The 20,394-nt window shown below is 37.8% G+C and overlaps 1 protein-coding gene and 1 pseudogene across 1 annotated transcript in view; one reads left to right on the top strand and one right to left on the bottom strand.

Annotated features, from left to right (window-relative positions):
• LOC110068325 (periodic tryptophan protein 2 homolog) overlaps window positions 1-20,394 on the bottom strand; it is a 138,670-nt gene that overhangs the window by 18,829 nt on the left and 99,447 nt on the right. Inside the window, exons 13-17 of the mRNA XM_089273368.1 lie at window positions 8,300-8,450; window positions 4,302-4,482; window positions 2,929-3,022; window positions 2,190-2,243; window positions 2,019-2,115 (exon numbers count right to left, since the gene is read on the bottom strand). Of these exons, the coding sequence (XP_089129494.1) occupies window positions 2,019-2,115; window positions 2,190-2,243; window positions 2,929-3,022; window positions 4,302-4,482; window positions 8,300-8,450 (577 nt within the window). The remainder of the gene's footprint in view (window positions 1-2,018; window positions 2,116-2,189; window positions 2,244-2,928; window positions 3,023-4,301; window positions 4,483-8,299; window positions 8,451-20,394) is intronic.
• On the top strand, window positions 14,436-16,493 carry LOC149103144 (uncharacterized; annotated as a pseudogene).

Raw genomic sequence — 20,394 nt, 5'->3', positions numbered from 1 at the left:
TGTTGACTGGCTTTTTTCCAAAGCTATGGTTGATAACCAGGTATCTGACACAGAATTTCAGTTAATTATGACTGAATTTTCACAGTGTAACGTGCCAAAAGAAGTCGTTAGGGCTAAACTTACCTGCCAGCCATCTCGTAAAAATGTGGCTGATGTTGAAAAAGTGAAAAAAGACATCTGCAGCAAGGTAGAAGAAGTGTTTCGACAAAAACTGAACACCCTTACCTGAAGTTTGAATTAACATTTGAAAATACACGATTCTATTTCCATATTGTAAAAGCATGATTGTAATCTCTCAGATGTTTATGTTTCTTGTGAATGAATATTTCATGCCAGGGTGGCAAAAAACATTAGAGAAATTGCATGCGAAGTAATCTAGTGCTTAAATAAAGTCTCGTTTTGATGCGGTTTCATTGCTGCACAACTCCCCATTACATGTTTAAGACCTTGAGGTTTTCATAAAAGAAACTACGGTTTCACAACTTCCTTTTGTATTCCTCTTGGCTTCAGCTGAAGCCAAGAGGAATTTTTGATGCGATCAGGAATGTAAAGCTCATTCTGAAATTGTACAGGGAACTGGGGTGAGTTTCAAATTTTAACCAATCGATAAACTGACAGCACCACATGAAAGATCCCATTGAGTAGACATTTGACCACGTTTGATGCTTTTAAGGGGAAGAGAGACCAAGTTATGGACCTTGAAACACGGTTCAAAATCCATACAAACATCTCTTAAATGTTGAGACAGCGTCCCCCAAAACCATATAAATTTTTTATCGGTTTTGTGACAACTGTAAAATCCAGTCATTCACCTTAACCATTTTAAAGAAGCAGAGATGAAAATCACGTACATGTATGTTTGGCCATTTTTGAGAGTATCACAGAAATCATAAAATAATTTAAGATGAAACCTGATAGAGAATACAGCAATTTCAGGTTTTAGTGGACAAAAATCTGGTACCAGAATAATTTCAAGTGTTTTATTGTCCTTTTAACACTTTCTTAAAGCTAAAGATATAAATAGATGCCTAACATAACAACGTAAACAATTTCCCATGGGAACGAGAGAAAATAGATTTCAAAGTTCGGAGAAATTGTGCAAACACAGGTAAAATTTCATCATCAGTTTCATTTCACCAGTACTTTCAATTGCTTCATATATACGAAGTTCAACACTTGTTTTTGACATTTGGTGTTGCTGGAAATGATTTTTTTGAGAAGATATTTTAAAACAGTCGTACAGAAGTTTGCGATATGATGTAAATAATCTTGGCACTAAGTTTTTGTCCACTTGCTACTAAAACTTCTGGTGGATTCCACCTTAAGAGTTTAAATAAAATAAAAGATGGGACATCTTTATTTTCCCTTCTCTAAGAGCTGAGATTCTAGAAGATAATTCCCATAACCCCCCTTATATATGTGTGTAATTGTGTTTCGCGTTTGGGTTTGTTGTGAACAATGTTTTTATTTATTTATTTTTTATCAAAGGGCTTTTATGAGCCACCTCTTGAATAACAGGCAGTGATATAAATTTCAAGGATTTGTTTCAAATTCCATATTTGGAGTATGAACAGCAGTTGTTATCCCCTAAGGTATCACTCAAAGAAACATTCAAATAAGCATTAATGACGACTGAAAAGATGTTTATTACATGTGACGTTTTTAAATTTCAGCAGTTTGGTTCTTTTTCACCAAGAAATATTTACATTTAATGTGAATCAAATAGTCAATTTTATTCCCTTGCATTGTAATCCTTAGAGCCTAAACGTTCATGTTGAACTGAGCTGTGCAGCAATTATTCCATTTATTACTTTTTACTACAGAGAGAGGAAACTTTTAAAAACTGCTATGAAATACTTAGTGGATTGGGGAATGAGCAAAACTGGCAAGTTGAACTGGTATACCACAGTTGTTCCTGAAACTGATTCTTTCTCTTAAAGAACACAGGAATATATAAAACTAGACCCACTAGTCTTTAATGTATTTGAAACTTGAAACAATACAGGATGTTTATTCACCTTTTAACACACCAGGTAAAGAAATAGATTGATCATCATTATCATCAATAAGGTCTTTTGGCCCAGCTTCTGTCATGTTGCTACTGTGAAGAAATTCCTGAGGGAATACACAAGGGATACATTACCACATTTTACTTTTAGAATGACCTCACAACAATTTATGTGTATTACCTTCATGCCATCTAAAGAAAGGTTGGTAGAAATTTCAAATCGTTTTAACAGCATCTACAACACAACAAAAGAAAAGTATGAATATTTAAAGAAAATCTCTTAACAGAGTTAAACAAAACCAAATGCCACCATGGGAACTTATGTTGACATTACAGACACGAAGTGCAACTAATTTAGTCATAATTATGTTTAATGCTAATTTATGTATTTAAAAATGCAGATTTATCTTTTAAACAACCAGATCTGAGGTATGCACCTGAAAAATGCTGTAACAAGTTCACCTTCAAACCATAAGTAAATAAACAGGTTTTCTTTCAAAGAACTGACACCGCTTGTTTCAAGGTGTGACTGCAGTAGCATCAACATCATCAAATAGCCCCTCTCCATTAGTTTGATGAATACAACATTATCACACATGGAAAACTTGACACAGCTGCCAAGACTGGTTTCCCCTTTGTGTTTCCCTCTTTGTGGTTCAAGAAAAACAAAATTGCCAAACTGGTCACCTTTCTATCTCTGCCACACCAGCTTACTGGTACATAGTAAATTCTCACAACTTAACCTAATTTTCAAGAAGTACCCCACCCAATAAATGTCCCATTTGGAGGATGTCTTTCACAAGTGACTCTACTGCCATCATTGCCCCCTATTCTAGTAAGTACCCTTCACAAGATGCTCTTGTTTTCATCCCATTCACAGATTTACCAATAAAGACTCTTAAATTATAAACAGCACCAACCTGTTGATCAACATGATATATACAAACAAACTTAGATCTGCCTCCTGCCAAGATGCACTTTCCATCAGCAGTGTAACAGAGGCTGGTAAAACATCTGTCGTAAACAGGCAACAAGAACAAAGTAACATAAGAGCATACACAACTTTATTGACTACTTTGTGCTAGTGGAGGTAAAGACATTTTAATGTCTTAAAAGACTCTCAGAAAATAATCGTAATGTCACCAGTCTATATGGGGAAATTTCCCATTTTGATGTGTCAGTACCAAAGTGTTCTGATGACAAGTTTCTTTATCTTAAAAGACAAAGACAGGGGACTCATCATATCAAGTATTATTTTTTCCCAAGAGGGCACGGTAACGAATCCTGCAATCTGATTGGTTCTTAGTGCGGTCCAGATTTTCCTATCTCTGACCACGATCACGGTAACGGCGGGAAACAGTGCAGGTGAAATTGTTGTGTTGGTCAGTTTTCCTGAGTGAATCAGAGGTAATTGTCAATCTTTTGCCCTTTTACACTTCCATCAACGATTAATCAACAGGAGTTTAGCTCTATTCACTTTTAAATGGCAAGGAAAGTCACCGTAAGTAAATTCAATTGAGTGTTTTGAAGTTGTGAGACTTTGTTTGGTTGTTTGTAACTCGGCGCTGAAATGGCACGTAATCTTGTGTTTCTCTTGCCACACAATTTTAAGCCAAAAAAGTCAATTGCAGTCGAGTTTACCTTTTTGATCATTGCTATGTATTTAAGAGAATTTCTGTGGAATACAGTGAACGAATTTCTTTGCTTTCTGCTACTCAGTTTTACGGTAAAAACAAGTCTGATTTCGAGTGATTCGCAACAATGGTTAGAAATTGTTTTTGTGGCACAACTTCAAACTTTACTCAAAATTCCACACCAGAAAAACAATTTTGGGGAGCCAGGAGCTCCTGGAAGAGCTTAACTGGTGAACTAGATGAAACTAACATAAAGTAGTTCGAAATTACTTTGTTCTTTAATGCATTTTTCTTTGTCTAGTATCTGAGTTACTTTTAGTACCAGCTGGTTCACTTGTTAGCTTTTTGCGATGGTTTGTACATGGCGCGTAAGCCAATTCAATGACAAAGTTGTGTAAACAAACCTGCTTGTAAGCCAATTTACCGCAGGAAAAAATAAATTTGTTATTTTCCGGCTTAGGGTCGGTCCATATAGTGAAAAGCTGTGACCTTGGGCTTGAAAATGTCGGTCACAGTTTTTCACTATACGGACCTCCCAGCCGGCAAATAACATTTACCTCTTACCACCTAGTGACAACAAAACAAAAACATTCGTAATGACGAAAGTTTTGGAATTGTACTTGAAAAATGGTGCCTAGAACAGAATTTTTCACACTAACTTTGCAAAGCTCATGGTCTGAGCTGTAATCTTATCTGAAGTCCTCCTCACAGGGGCAAGGTCCCTATGTCCTTCCACTGATCCACTCTGAATGCCCGTTCTTAGGTCAAAGAAGGTGATCTGGCAATCCAGTGATGCCACGGCTACCTGTGCACCATCAGGACGCACAGACACTGTCAAAACTGTTTGAACAGAACAAAGAACAAAATTAGTGGGAAGTTGTTTATTTCTCATTCCTTTTTAACCCATGATTGTGGAACATATTATGCAAATTAAGTTGGTAGATCATCTGTTAAGGTATCATGGTAGGTGGATTGACAACCTATACATTTTCTGAAAGCTTAATAGTTATAGAATACAAACATATCTTTGAGATTTCCTAAAAAGTTATGGTCACAGTGATATTAAAAGAAATAGCCAGAAACACTGCTTCGCTTAAACTAGTTCGTTTCCGTGCGAGAATTATTGGAGCGGCGCGATTTACATCGGAAATGTTTCCTCACACATCACCTGCAAAAAGGGTGTCTGTGATTTTCCAGATAGGGTTTGGTTTTTTTCTACACCCTACTAAACTTTGATATTTTCAATGCGGACGTTTCCTTCTACTAAAGAGGCCATAACTTTGAAATGGAAGCAAATTTAAATGAAGCCCAACACCCTTTTTCGAAGGAGGTATCCTGGAACATACCTGCCGATTTTCCACCAATTCCATCGGAAGGCACGCGTAAATGAACTAAAAATGTTCATCCTGGTATGCAGTTTTATTTTATCGAGAAAAAGATGAAAAACCTTGTGTGAAATTGGTTTGAATAGGTGTTAAAAATCCCCTCCATGCTGACAGATGTCGGCATGGGTCAGTTTACCACAACAATGGGTTATGACAACTTGAAATAAAGAGACAACTACAATTCTGGTGCAGAAAACCCGTCGCAGTGAAATTGCCTGAGAAGCGACAAACTACAAGTTAAACTGCTGTGATTTCATCGGCGGCATTGGCATTATGCTGCTTAAGTTCAGGCTTCTTTGTTCTCCAGACATTTTTTGAAACCATGCCTCTTGAAGCCAAAAAGAGGAAATCTCGAGGTCTACATTGTCTACATCTACATCTGCGCTTGACTCTCGTTGAGGAAGTTTCGGAATCGCGTCTGTTCTCCAGCAATTTCATGCGACTAGCACTTGTTGTATTTTGTCCTTTAGCTTCATTGGAAGGACTAGTGTCCTTGAGTTCCTTCAGCCATTCTTCGTCTCAGATTAATTGTGTTAAAATTTCCAGTTCTCTTGTTGATCTTGGAAAGTGTTAATTAATCATTCGGGCCTATGCCATGCAACGATGGCATAGATGCTGTGAAAGGTTTGATTCAACTCAACATTGAGTTACGATGTTGGTAAACAGTTTTTAAATAACCATCCTGCTGTGAGTATTTTAAGTCAGTAGAAAAGATCTTTGTGATAGTTTACTCTCAATGCCTCTTACTAACCAAGCTTGTGGTCTGTACTGTAAGTCACGGACCAAGTTTTTTCCTTTCGATTTATGGCCCAAGCGTGAAGCATGCAGGCCATAAATCGAAGGGGAAAAAAACGAGAACCTGTAATGTTAACTTACAGTACAGACCAAAAGACGAGGTTAGAAGTACTATTTCCACAACGAGAGTGAGTGTTTCATTGGGGCATCCAAACACCAAGAAACAATTGAAAGCAATTGGCCTACAGCCTTGTGCTTTTATTGTTTCGAGGTGTTTGGATACCCCAGTGAAACATGAACTTGAGTTGTGGAAATAGCTTCTCATTGCCAACAAATTTGAATTGTTCGTAATACTAGCATTCCTTTTACAATTATTTCGATATAAGTGTTGTTTTTCTCATGCGTCATTTGTTTGCTTCCCAGTTTTAAGCAAATGTTAAACAAAGACTTCCAATTTCAATTGTTTGTGCGGCGACATTCTTTCCTAAAATAATTTCAATATGAATGACTGTTTCTTACGCATTATTTTACGGTGCAATTTCATCACGCTGTTGAAAGTTCAGCATTTGCAAGAAGTCGTTCGGTCAGGATGTATGCTGCAACAAAGTCGTTTGAGAGATTTTGGCAACCCATAAACCTGGAGGAGGAGACGAAAAGTATAGATAATGCAGTGCCGCAATTAACAGCTTATAAAACTCAATGGTCATGTACATTGTTTAAGGAATGGAAACAGAATTGATTGGCGAAGTGCTGTACCTTGGAACCTTACCATGAAAGACTTGAAGAAGGTGTCAAAACATTAAACAAGACCATTACAGACATGTATGCATGCAGTCTCCACTACTGGCTGTCAAAATTCGTACAAGAAGTAAGGAACTCTGCTGGGGAACGCCATCCTTCCCGTTTGTTGTACTCAATAATTGAGTACAATGAACAGGAAAGATAATAATTATTATTTGCGGACTGAAATGCCATACTGGCCGACAAATATTCATTGTCTTGAGCACGTTGTAAATCTTCATGCATATTTTAATCAAGTGGTATATACCATCTCTCATTGGAGAATGGTAGACTGTATTTCGTTGGGTATCCAAATGCATGCATGTGATGAAGTATATATCTAGTGGTTGGAAGTTGGCTTAATGAATTATTAATGAGGTTGAGAAAGATATTTATTATAATTATCTCTACTGTGTGCCTGAAGGGTTTGGGAACGATTTCTATTCACCTGGAACGGCTTCAAATTTCAGCATGTTTGAATACACAATTAAAAGTAAAGGAAAGATTTAAACTTTTACTTGTTATAAAAGTTATGAACATTAACGATAAATTGCAAAACATTTTAGAAACAAAAACTTCAAATTTTAGTGGGCTGCACAGTGCAATACGGCCTGCTAAACTGACCAATCACAGCGTGCGTAGTAGCTGAAAGAAATAATAAGAATCATTATTTTCTGTTAATGAGGCTTTGGTGGTTTCCTATTAAATTTTTTCCTCTTTTCCTCTTTATAACATTAGTGCTGTTTATACGAAAAGAGTAAATCCATATTACACAAGGGTTAGCTCACTTCATTCATCATTCACAGGTTTGCTAAAGGAGCACTCTGATTATTGAATCAATCAACAGTGTGTTTCACATAATTTCAAATTAAGTCAGTGTAATGGTGGTAACTTAGCTATGTATCAATTGGAGGTTGGCACAGGAGAATTAACCGCTGTAGCAAGTTAATTAAGCTGATCTTTTGAGTGTGAGCCCTTCATCAGAGTAAAGTGGAGGACTGTGGGTTGTGTGTGTGTTTATATAGTGGAGCATAGTATTATGCTAAGGGAGGAAGCATACCAATAGAAAATGTCTGTATAAATTAGCTAAATAAAAAAAAATTTCCTTGATCTCATTGGGAGCTAAGTTAATTAAATAAAGTTGACTCTCATGTTACTTTGATTGAGAGAAATACCAACAATAATCAAGTTTCTCGACAAATGGCTGGGGAGATTAAACATTTGGAGACAGGTTTAGAGGCATCTTGGCCTTTGATTTTTACATCTCTTAAATGAAACAATCTCTAGTTTTCTTCCCATCTCACCAATGTAAAGTATTTTGCACAGAGTCCTTAGTTATGCAGTAGATGACACTTGCCCACTGATGCAGTCCAACAATTTCTTTAGGAACTAATGCCTTTGTTCGTTCAATGCCAAGTATGTTAGCCAACCAGCAGTCAAGAGCATCAGCTCTCTGCCATCAGAAAACATCTTAAGAACAAAGAGCATGTTGACACCAACAATGATCTGACTAGTAATTTGTCCATCATAAAGACATGCTGAGGAAATATTGACTGTCTAATCATTCCCAAACTAAAAATTAAATTGTGTACAACTACAGTTCTAGTTCTTCTATTCCACATAATGGAAAAACACATAAACTGCCCCCAATGTCATACAATATGGGTATAGTATGGTATCTGAAATTTTTCAGGCCTCTTTAGAATTGTCTATTAAAATTAATAACACAAAGCTGTCATCACTATAATGGCACTAACCGTCAGATCCCAAATTAAGGGTTTCCCATGACACTTTGCTATCATACATGTTCCACAGCCTGACAGTTTTGTCCCAGGATCCTGATGTCAAAAGTGGTTGAGATGGACTGAACACCAGCTCTGAAATAGGTCCCTCATGGCCGGAAAGTACCTGTGAATAAATCAAAAGAATCTAGAATCAAAAAAATTGTTTTCCTGCTCTGGAATCAGGATTTTAAAAACAATAAAAAGAATAATTTCTGTACTCAGAGCACAATTTAGAGTCTTAAAAGTGGAATATATCATTTGGATCTACCAAACTTTGTAAGCCACAATACAAATTTGAATGTTAAGAAGGGTTATATGTTCATTACCATCTCAAGGGATCTAAGATGGTGTCATAGATGCTGGCTAATTCAAAGCCATTGTCTCTGTTCAAAGAGGGCTTATGTAATCTGATCTCAATTGCCTCCCTTACGTGGGGTTTGAACATGTTACTTTCCGTGGCAAGAACTTTTGTTTTGCTAAAATCTACTGAACGTCCTGTGAGCTGGCAATGTTCATGAACAGCTGATGAATTCCTCAAAAGATGTTACTTTACCCAAGTTTCTAATAAACGATAAGTTTTGCCAACATAAAAATTATTCTTTGTCACATTGTTCAAAATGGATGTGATAAACTGTTCCACACTTTTTAAGGTTTTCTGTTTTATCCTTAACATGAACTAGTTGTGATCTTAAGGAATTGAAAGGCTTGGCATCCTGTGATTTAAGAGTCAATGTCAGTAATTTTCAACTGGGGCCGCACAATAGTAAAAAAACGAAAAATCTGAAAAAATTTCTCAAGATAGCCCTTGGTGAACTATTTCTAAAAATATATAGTTTTCCTCGATCCGATAAATATTTTGGATGTACGGAGATAAACTTGGTTTCACAGCTCTCAGACCAGATTTTAGGCGTCTGATACCAAACACCGCTGAAGACTTCCTTGGAAAATCAAAACACCTTTTCCACGAAACAGCAAGTAACTAATCAAACAAAGCAGACGATAATACACATTTTGGGTGGTGATTTTCTCAGTTTAAGTCAAAACTGAATTTTTTATAAATTTTCCAGTATTTACAATAATTCAAGCGATTTTTTGTGCCGCAAAATTCACAAAATTAAGGGCCTAAAATCATTGACTGGTACCTCACCTGGTGCATCGAGACTTATTCCACGTGAAAGAGCACTATTTCTTCTTGCAAAATCCATTTTCAAAACTATGGGCTACTTAAAATAAAATTTTTGAGGTCGAAAAATACACGCAGTACTTTAGGGAAATTTGAGCTCTTCGAGAATGGCATACCGATGTCGAAAGGTCACACAAACATAACAATAATATACTTTTGAAACTCAGCGCTTTGATAATATTTGCTGTCACTCACAAACTAATGTTTACAAGACTATTTTACGTGATTTGCCATCTCTTTTGAGGAAAAATTAAAGAATTTGGCCGTTTATTTTGATCTTGAGTTCTTAAGTGTTCATGGGTCACGTAATGTTTCTCAAGGGTTGAAGGTGAGGCACTCGTTATCAAATCAAATTAAAACATTTTCCAGACAGAAATTGCTCTCTAACACACACAGTAATATCTTGAAATGGATGGCTCTTCAGACCTTTCGGCAGGCTTTCTGGACATTCAAGAAATCCTGGACTTACAACTCGTAAACCACACCTCCGACGAATTCAAAGCAATGGATTACAGTTGATTGCATTACAATCCACAAGGAGACCGCTGGTTAAAGAACTATAAGGTTGATCAAGCCAAGGAAATTAAAGAATTATTTGAATAAATATAAATTTTGAAATGACCCGCTATCACTCTGAAAGTTGCATGAAGACGATGTTACTGTTGTAATTATTATTAATTTTTTGAGGAAAAAAAAAACTGTGGGTTTGGCGTGGGCGGGCGGAGAGAACGAAACATTTCCTGCATTTCCTTATATGGTGACAAAGATAATCCTTCACTGTGCAAACTTGGGAAAGAACATCATCTCATTTGTTTAGGTATTTATTGGATTTAATGCACTTGAACCTCTTTTACTTTACCTTATTTGGATTATGATATCGAAAAATACTCGTGTCACTGTGAATTCAGAGTGCTACTGACAGAGTCGTCTGTTACGCTATGTTTGTTGTTGTTGTTTTTGTTCTGAATTCGTATTGGACTTTCAACACGAGAAATATAGGGTATCGTGTTTGAAGTAAATGTGTTGAATGGCATTGCGTGAATATACTGCTCAAGTTAGAGGACAATGTGGAGCTAGCGCAGAAAACCCAGGCAGCTCTCGATGTATCTCAATCGTAAAGTGTGACAAGGACATAAGAATTCACCTGAGGTCTTTTGGTGCTGGGTTTGTGGATTCAAACGTAAAGACTTAGGCAGGACTTCCTCTTGCCAGGGCAGGTATGCATTAACGCAGATCTTTGGAAATGTGAACTTAGCAGGCTTTCTGCTCAAGTGTATATATTAGAAGATTGGGGGGAGGGGGGCGGAGTTAATGATGTAATGACATACCTAAGCCCTAATTTGAAACAGTGCAGTGGGATAGCATGTTCTTTAAATCAAGCTTATTTCGGTGTAAAAATACCGTAATAGTTTAACCATCTGAAAATTCCACATCCAAGCCTCCTGGTGGACACTGGACGAGCCTAGTGATTCTAATGCTTGGACAGAATATAGATGAATGTACTCTTTGAGTGGGCAATATGCATTATGAGCGTTTGTTTTCTCATACGTGTTACTGACCTCCCTGGTGCGTTTATACTGCCAATGGATTCCACATTGCAAATAAGGCATTAATATTCATAAGATTTTGGTCGTACCCATGTCAGCAACTTGTTGTTTCCATGTCAACATCTTGCAAAGCGCTCTACAAATACCTACCTTGAATATTACTAAAAAGTTCATTACCATCGTAATTTTAATTTTTTAGTTAACAGCTAGTGCTGTTCTTGTTGCTTTTTGGTGCTAGTTTTGCCATTTAGAGAAAGGAAGAATTATATCAATTTTCGATTGCAAAATTGTATTCTTTTCCAAATGTCAGCCCCTGCTTTATTCTTAAAGTGTTCTTAAATTTGCACATTTCAGCCTCAATATGCCTGTAAAATATGTTCTTATAAAAAGTGTATTTTAATGCTAACTTAACATAATCGAAATAACTTTGTCTAGATCTGACCATCACTTTTTTTAGGTATATTCGACATCGGCAAAAGCCACCTTAACATCTCTATTTGTCCAAAACATCGGGATGCATTTGGCATCTGATGGCGTTGCCAAAAGCGATTCTGTTCTGTTCCGCCAAGTTGGGCACCTCATCGGGCAAAGCAAATGAGAGGAGATCGGAACATTACATTTGTGCAATCGAAACTTATCTACAAGATGACGTCAACTCTAGTTCCTATCGGATCTCATAAGTACTCCAGTATGAATTTTAGCCAAAGTAGTCTTGCAGTGAGATGACTGTTTCTTCTTACAGCTTGGGCTTTGTAGAATGATAAGAAGCAGTCTGAATTTCCGCTTGCTCCAGATTATACATGAAAGCCCATTAATTTTCAGTGCTGTAATGTATAAATATCATAATGTTTTTATTGTTTGCACCAATATGCAAGCTTTGCCGTGTTTTACTGAGTAGTCCAGATCTCATGCCCCGAACTCAAAAAACGGAGACTACAGCCGATGAGCCACCAGCTGAAGAGCCATTGCTGCCAAACGAGTCCACCGACAGTGAAACTGTAAGTCGAAACAAAAAACCTAGATACATGCACATATATAAATATATTTTTACTTTCTGTGCAGTTGCTGGGAATGCGGATGGTTAAAATATCATTTCTAGACCCTATAACTTATGTGCATTGTACACTAAAGTTCTGTTTTCCGAGAGCGCTTTTGCATTTAGCTTTGAAAAAATGAGGAAATGCTATTGCTAGTACAGACCATAGTGATATGATTTATTCATTTGTTATCTTCATTACAGGATAACGCGGATAAAAGTAGCAGTACTGATGTGCTGTGTCAGGCGATGGAAAGTATCATGATCACCTCAAACGACACAAGTCTGTATGTCCTGTCTCAAACAGAAACGAGTAGCAGTGAACTTTCAGGTGATAGCAGAAGCAGCTCAAACCTCAGTCTTCGCCGAACGAAGCTTAACGAATTCTTGGCTATCAGTGGAAAGTCTACCTTAACACAACAGTGGAAACCCTGGGCTAACTTGTTAGGTAGAACAAGGCATGTATACATCAATAAAGCAAGAGATGCAGTCGCGGCAGCATGGAAGTGATTATTCCAGATGACGCTGGTGGCCTGTGGGGAGCATTGAAAGAGTCTGGTGAAGTTGAGAGTGCTTTGGGTGTACTGTCTGAACCCCATCCTGCTGATGACAAATATTTGAAGTCGCTAGCAGAGGCATACCAAAATGCATCCAGCTGGGACACGCGACAGCAAGTTCTTTCCGTCATCGCTGACCTTGTGCCATATAGTCTTATCCAGCGATACCTGCCTGGTATCATGGAATATTGGGACTGCATGAGAACACGGAAAAAAATACGGGCTAGGCTCAGCTGTGCCCCTGTCCAAAAACCCTTGTATGCGTGTAAACTATGCTCAACTGGACCACTTCCTAGAATTTATCACCAGTCCACACGTAGTAATAGACCTGCCTTTTGACCAAAGACTACTTTCCCTGGCAGATGGAAGTCTTCTCGAAATGCCAAATCTCTTAAGAACAATGATACCAGAACGAATTGGGGCACAGTATACTCAGTACTGTAAGGAAGTCAACTTTACGACATTCAGCAGATCAACCATACTGCGTGTCTTGTCCTTTTGTGCTGCAATGGTACGAATCTCACTTCAGGGGCTTGATTACATAGAGGCAGATGGTGGGAAGGCTCTCGACAAACTGATTGAAATGGTACTTAAGCTGAGTAATGACAACAGAGTATGGGTAAGCCGCTTGCAGAAGGTGCTGAAGGAAGCAAAGCAGTACAGGTACATCAAAGGCGATTATAAGGTATGGAGGAGGGCGATATTATAGCCTTATAATCCCTGTCCAAACTTTTAGAAAAAATATTTTGAAAGTGTGTAGTTGTTTGTATGTATTTTGAGGAAGAATTTGAGCGATGAGATAGTTAGGCGTAGAAAAATATGTGCAGTCATTTACCACAATAGACCTGTACATGAGTTTAACCCTTATCTTTTTTTCTCGTATGTATCGTTATTATAAGTTTATGCTTTCCGTTGATCTTTGCATGACGTCATGACGATGAGGTAATTTGTTAATAACATACACTGGCAAACCCTCTTGCTGCAGGTGCATGTTTCAAGTCGTGCAACCACACCCGACCAGTGCAGCAGTTACGCCCTAAGCAACCCCAAAGACCAAGCTTTTTGATTGGATTGTGCCCACAGTCATGAAGACAGGTGCCTTTCATGTGAGGTGCTTAAGGCTGCTCTAAAGGAGATTGGAAATGCTGTAGCTGAGTCCCCACTGATGGAAGATGAACGGGATGACATGCAGTATACTCTCTGCCATGCAGTGCAGGCCATAGAGTCTTGGAAAGTGCATCAACTTCTTCAGTCTTTGCAACAAGACAAGGCAAGAACCACTACTCTCAAAAGTCTGGATGAGTCATGGGTACTAATAACCCAGGACTGGGCTATGAAGTGGCTACCACAAAGATACCGGGAGATTCAAGCTGACTGGTTCGGCAAGAGGGGTATCTCGTGGCATGTCAACGTAGTAGTTCGGAGGTTGGCCAGTCAACTGCAGCAGCAGACCTTTGTCCACATTTTAGAAGAGTCCAGCCCAGATGCCGATGCTGTTGTCTGAGTTCTCCAACACACACTGAGGTCACTGAAAGTGGAACATCCCGAGATAAAATTTGTGGCACTTAGAAAAGACAATGCTGGGTGCTACCACATTGTGGCAATGCTGTCAGCATGCTGTCTTATGGGGACAGCAACTGGAATCCATGTCAAAAGGGTCGACTTTAGTGACCCTCAAGGAGACAAAGGTCTTTGCGAGAGGAAAGCCGCTACCATCAAGACCCACCTGTGACAATACATTAACGAGGGCCATCATGTGCTGACAGCGCACGACTTTAAAGAAGCCATGCTGTCTCATGGAGGGATTAATGGTGTTCGTGTAACCTTAGTCACTGACGTCCTCGAGAAGCCACAACAGGAGATGACAGGCTGCTGGGAGGGAATCAGTATCTTTAACAACTTCCTCTACCAGGAGGACTGTGTCACTGTATGGAAAGCATACAACATTGAAGTGGGAAAGAATATACCATGGTCTCAATTACAAGGTAACAACTACAACTGAACGAAAAAGATCTAATCGTAGAAACTCTTATTCTTCGGCCATTTCAGCTTGAGTAAAACAACAAACAAACTGCAGTCACAAACATTACAAAACAACGCATGTTGTAAAAAACCTTGATTTGAGAACTTCACGTTTCGTATGCTTCTACATACATTATTGATTTGTGATTTGCAACCAGCACTTAAAAATGTTGGCAGTGAGAAACTTCTTCTCTACTAGCCATTCATGTTTTTTTCAGCAGATTTTAAGTCTGTTTATTTTCATTTATATCCATTGTCATTTCTTTCATTATTAGGTACTGCTTTCCTTATTAGGCACTAGTCTTCTCGTTTGAATTTATTGTAATGCAGCTAACCGTTTTATACTTCTGATGATGTATGTAGAAGCATATGAAACATTAAGTTCTCAAATTAAGGCTTTTACAACATGCGTTGTTTTGTAATGTTTGTGACCGCAGTTTGTTTTTTATTTATAAAAAAAGATCTAAGGCAGCAGAATACCCCTGTTAATAGGGAACACCTACGATATCTAAAACACCAGCTAAAATACAAAACGGTCAATTGGGTCAAGTTAAAAATAGCCGGCTTTTCCTTTTACAATTTCCTATCTGTATTGCGTTCAGTAATGTATGATGAACTAGTTCGTGCGACCTCTTCTCTGGTACGACAAAAATTCAGCTTCTGCTCGCTTTTCAGCCATCCTTCTCCTTACCCCCTCCCCCAGATCTCAGTCGTTTTTCATCCTAGGATGAAAGTCATAATTCTCATCGAAAGTTTGATTGTTTTGTTGGCTCCTCATGAATTTTTACTAAACTCCCAATTTAGAAACGCTGGTATGTAAATATTATTGTGATACTATTAATTTCATTTTATTATGTACACGATTTAGTTCCAAAGCATTTAGTGGAAGGATGGAAGGCTGAGGTGCCCAAGGGTGGGTTTGTGCAATGTTCTAGAGGAAAGTGCGAACCATCCGAGAAGCCTGAACACGTTGAAGGCAAAGAGGACACAGATGAGAGCATGGACGAGGAGGCAGAAGAGGATGGCGAAGGGGCGGATGCAAGCTCGCTGTTGTCATGTCCTGTTGAGGGATGCATACGCACCTATCAGAGGTACCACAGCCTGGAGCGCCATTTGCTCATTGGGAAGCGCAAGTTCATTTCAGAGAAGCATACCCTTTTAGATACCGCTAAATTGGCATACGCTAAAAGTTCAAGAGGGCTCCACTATTCAGCCAACACTAGCTGCCGCCACCACCACTGAAGTCTCTTCAGAATGTCTGTTTGTGCAAGGCTGGGCTCTAAAAGGCACGAAAAAGGCCACCCGTTTTAACGAGAATCAGCGTCAGTACCTCGATAACAAGTTCCAGATTGGACAGGAGAGGGGTCATAAAGCCGACCCTGAGAAGGTGTCACGGGACATGTGCTACACTAGGAGGGTCAACAGTGAGTAGCGCTTCGACGTGGAAGAGTTCTTCACTGCACAGCAGATTCAGAGCTACTTTTCATGTACTGCTGCAAAATTGAAGCATGCAGTTACTGCTCAGTCAGGGCAGGACTCCATCGACGATAGCAATAGCCAGGTGACCCAAGAACAGGAAACTTTTTCGTCTACCCGCTTAGCTGTCCTTCACCAATGTGAGCTGTTGCATCCCATTGTCTATGACACGCTGAACATATGTTCTTTGTACAGCAGCAACAAGCTGACCAAGCTCAGTGTTGCACAACTGAGACTTATCTGCAGCTACTTCAACATGGACATAGAAGAACAATCAAGGCGAAAAGCACCTTACATTACTTTTATCTTGGATCTTGTAGGGTCCTGTTCTTGCACGAAGGTCTAAAGAGTGCTTGCTATGTTATCGAAGTGTATAATATCCTCTGATAATATTAATTGTCCCATTTGCTATATTTTGTTTTCATACAAACCAATACTGATGTTGTTAATATTATTCCATCTCTTGTACTGTTCATTACGTTGCTGAAAAATTTATTTCAAGTGCATTATGTTGACGTTATGAATAAGGGTATATTTAGGGCAGGGTAGAAAGTAAAAAAAAAAAAAATTCCACACTCACAATCAAAGTATCTGTCAGCAGTCTCATGTAACAGAGACTGTAACGGATATTTCTGCCGTTGACAGTGAATTCTGTACTGAACCGTTGAGAATGCTGACCGGCGGCAGATTTTTCAAGCCTAATGCAAGGTATGAAAGATGCTGTTCTTATTTTACGTGTGAGAAAGCAATGTTGGAATGACAAATGTTCCAATTTGATTCAATTAAGAGTGCTTTGACCTTGATAAACATATGACCCGTTTACATGTTACGACTCGGAAACATTAGTTTGTGAGTGACAGCAAATGTTATCAAAGCGCTGAGTTTCAAAAATATATTATCGTTATGTTTGTGTGACCTTTCGACATCGGTATGCCATTCTCAAAGAGCTCAAATTTCACTAAAGTACTGCGTGTATTTTTCGACCTCAAAAATTTTATTTTAAGTAGCCCATGGTTTTGAAAATGGATTTTGCAAGAAGAAATAGTGCTCTTTCACGTGGGATAAGTCTTGATATACCAGGTGAGGTACCAGTCAATGATTTTAGGCCCTTAATTTTGTGAATTTTGCGGCACAAAAAATTGCTTGAATTATTGTAAATACTAGAAAATTTAACAAAAATTCAGTTTTAACTCAAATTGAGAAAATCACCACTCAAAATGTGTAATATCGTCTGCTTTATTTGATTAGTTACTTGCTGTTTTGTGAAAACGTGTTTTGATTTTCAAAGGAGGTCTCAGCAGTGTTCAGTGTCAGACGCCTAAAATCTGGTCTGAGAGCTGCGAAACTAAGTTTATGTCCGTACGTTCAAAATATTTATCAGATTGAGGAAAAATATATATTTTTAGAAATACTTCACCAAGGGCTATCTTGAGAAATTTTCTCAGATTTTTCGTTTTTTCGCTATTGCGTGGCCCCAGTTGAAAATTACTGACATTGACTCTTAAATGCTCTTTGTAGGCATTCCGAAGTGCCCTTGATGTTTGGTAGTGCAGCATATATTCTCTTCTCATTAACAGTTTCCTGGGACTCGATCCATTGTTCGGTATTGTTAGCATCCAATCAGAATATGTTGGAAAAACTTCTTGTGAATGAAATACATGTCTTCGAAATTTAATTATTTTGCACCCAAAAAGACAACGCAACATTCCCTACAATCAACCCAGTACACATTTAAACATTGCACAAAAATATTTGAGTGTTTTAAAGATGGAAGAATGATGTGGTTTTGCACGCGAGGCTCTCAAACTTGTTTAATAAAATGGTGCGTTAAATGAAGATTTTAACGGAATTTGGTAATTTGCATATTTCTTTGAAATAAAAGGATATTTTTCCAAAAAAACTACCCAGTAGTTTTTGCCATGCCCTAGCCTATTTACCATAAGAATATGAGCGAAATCGAATTGTTGACCCTTGCCACGAAATTAAGAATTTGTCTGATTTTTACAGGCAGGCACTCTTAACGGAATTCTATTTGCCTGCTATTTCAAATGCTGTAATCAGATTGGCCGAGCTATTGAACACTATCAGCCATTTGGTTGTAATGGTTTGAGGTTGTCATGGAGACACTTTTTTGTTTTTCTGAAGTTTCAGTGAACCATTTCAAAACACTACTGGATAATTAAATCTGAAAGAAATCTTGAGCACATACTAATCTAACCATTAAAATAATAGTTATTGCCAGAGCCGAACCTCGCTTATCCAGACTCATTGGGACTTGAGTAAATAGTCTGGATAATTGAGAGTCCAGATAATCAAAAAATTAATATGAATATTAATGAGGCAGTAATGTAAACAAAAGAAATAAAGAAAACAGAATTTATTGGTGAATAGATCAGAATTGCATATATGAACAGCCCGTATGTTAAGTTGCTTTTTCAAGTGTTTTTTCAAGAAATGTTTCGCTATCTCCTGAAGAAGCGGACCTGAAATTGGTGTTGCATTTGATCTTTACTGAATACACCAGGGATACACATGGCTTTATCCAACTGCTCATCATTTGCAACCTTCAGGGAATTTCATTTTAATCCTTCACTTGTCGCGACGCTGTCAGTGAATTTCAGGATCTCCTCTTTGTTTTTGAGTATATCTGAGATCTGCTGCTTGCTGATTCCAAACTCAGTGCTACACCTGGTCCTTTTTGTCCTTTCCCTAAAATGTGAAATAACTGTTTGCTTACCTCTATAGAGAGAAAAGACCGCTTTCGTTCCATAGACATGGCTGTGATTTGAGTTTACAATTGATTGTTCGCGTGTTTACATAACCCATGTGGAATGAACTAATCAAGCATGACATTCCCTTAGCAATCTAATAGTTAAGCCAATCAGAATTCAGCTGAATGCATCAGAATACATTGTTTATCTTGTGCCACTTGCACTTTTTAACATGAAACAGATTAAAACCCGAAGTTAAAACACACATTTGGAAGGATAATCAACGTCCAGATAATCGAGGTTCGACTGTAGTACAGTAAACAACATAGTCCTACGATGGGCTCTTCAAAACCGCCCCCAGAATTTTAGGTCATGTTGTACTCCCCCCTGGGGACACTCCCATATTAAGGAAGGAGGTGTTTTAATTTTCTTGTATGGAGCCATTTTCAAATGAGTATCATAAAACCAAAACTAATGTAATTGCTCTAGCCAACCATAACATACATGGAGAATCCAATGAACCCATCAAAATTTGAAGTAAATACAATTAATTGATGCAAAACACTGAAAAATGTCTGTGAGTAAGTCACAATTGGTTCTGCCTTTACTTCTGATTAGATAGACAAATGGTGTGAGCATTTCACTATGTTTTTGATTCATGTAACGGCCGTCTATATCATTCCATGTACACATGATACTGTGCTGAAGGAAGGACTGGATAGTATATATTTTTTCTTTCTTTTTTTTAAAATTTATTTCTTAATTTACAAACAGTTTACAATATATAATAAGTACCTACTTACGTAACAATATATATTTTTTGGTTAACTTAACTACTTGACATACAGTTTAGAATATTAAGTACAAATCTACTAACTTATCACTAAAAAAAATATATCTTTTTTTTACTAAGCTACTTCGCTACTTCACATAAATCTATGAGTTAGTAAATGTAAAAAAACCAACCAACCAACAAACAAACAAACAAAAGAAAGGAAAAGTAAAGCAAAAAAGACAAAAAATAAAAAATTACAAAAGAAATCTATATATAGTCTTGAGCTTTGTAATGTTGTTATTATGAACAGCAATTTCCCGTTGTATATTGATTTTTTCTTTTAGAAGCGTGAGAAAACTGTGAAAACAAAGCTTTTTTTCTTGTAAGCAGCTACTATATATCGAGTACTTTGCTATAAGAAGTGAGTAATTCAAGGAGTATAGGTGTTCTCTATTGTCGAAAATTCCGTGCTCTCTGTTAATGTGACATTTTCTTTAGTTTTGCTAGTCCACATGTTTGGAATAAGTCCCAGAAGGATAAGGTTAATTGACAGCCATAAACATGTGATCTAAGGAATGCCTGTCAACAGGATATTGGGGGCATATGTCATCATCACATATCTTGGCTTTAAGGAGACTGACTTTTGTTGGAAGAATATTCTGCATAATCTTATATATATTGAAACATTGTTGTTTTTATGTCACTTTTTATCTGGAAAGGTAGTTCGTACACTCTGTGAATATTATCTTGAGTAAAACCAT

The sequence above is a fragment of the Orbicella faveolata genome, unplaced genomic scaffold (assembly GCF_042242905.1).
Source record: "Orbicella faveolata isolate gen_17 unplaced genomic scaffold, um_ofav_v1 contig_35, whole genome shotgun sequence".
Taxonomy (NCBI): Eukaryota; Metazoa; Cnidaria; class Anthozoa; order Scleractinia; family Merulinidae; genus Orbicella; species Orbicella faveolata.
This window is presented reverse-complemented; position numbering and strand designations above follow the sequence as displayed.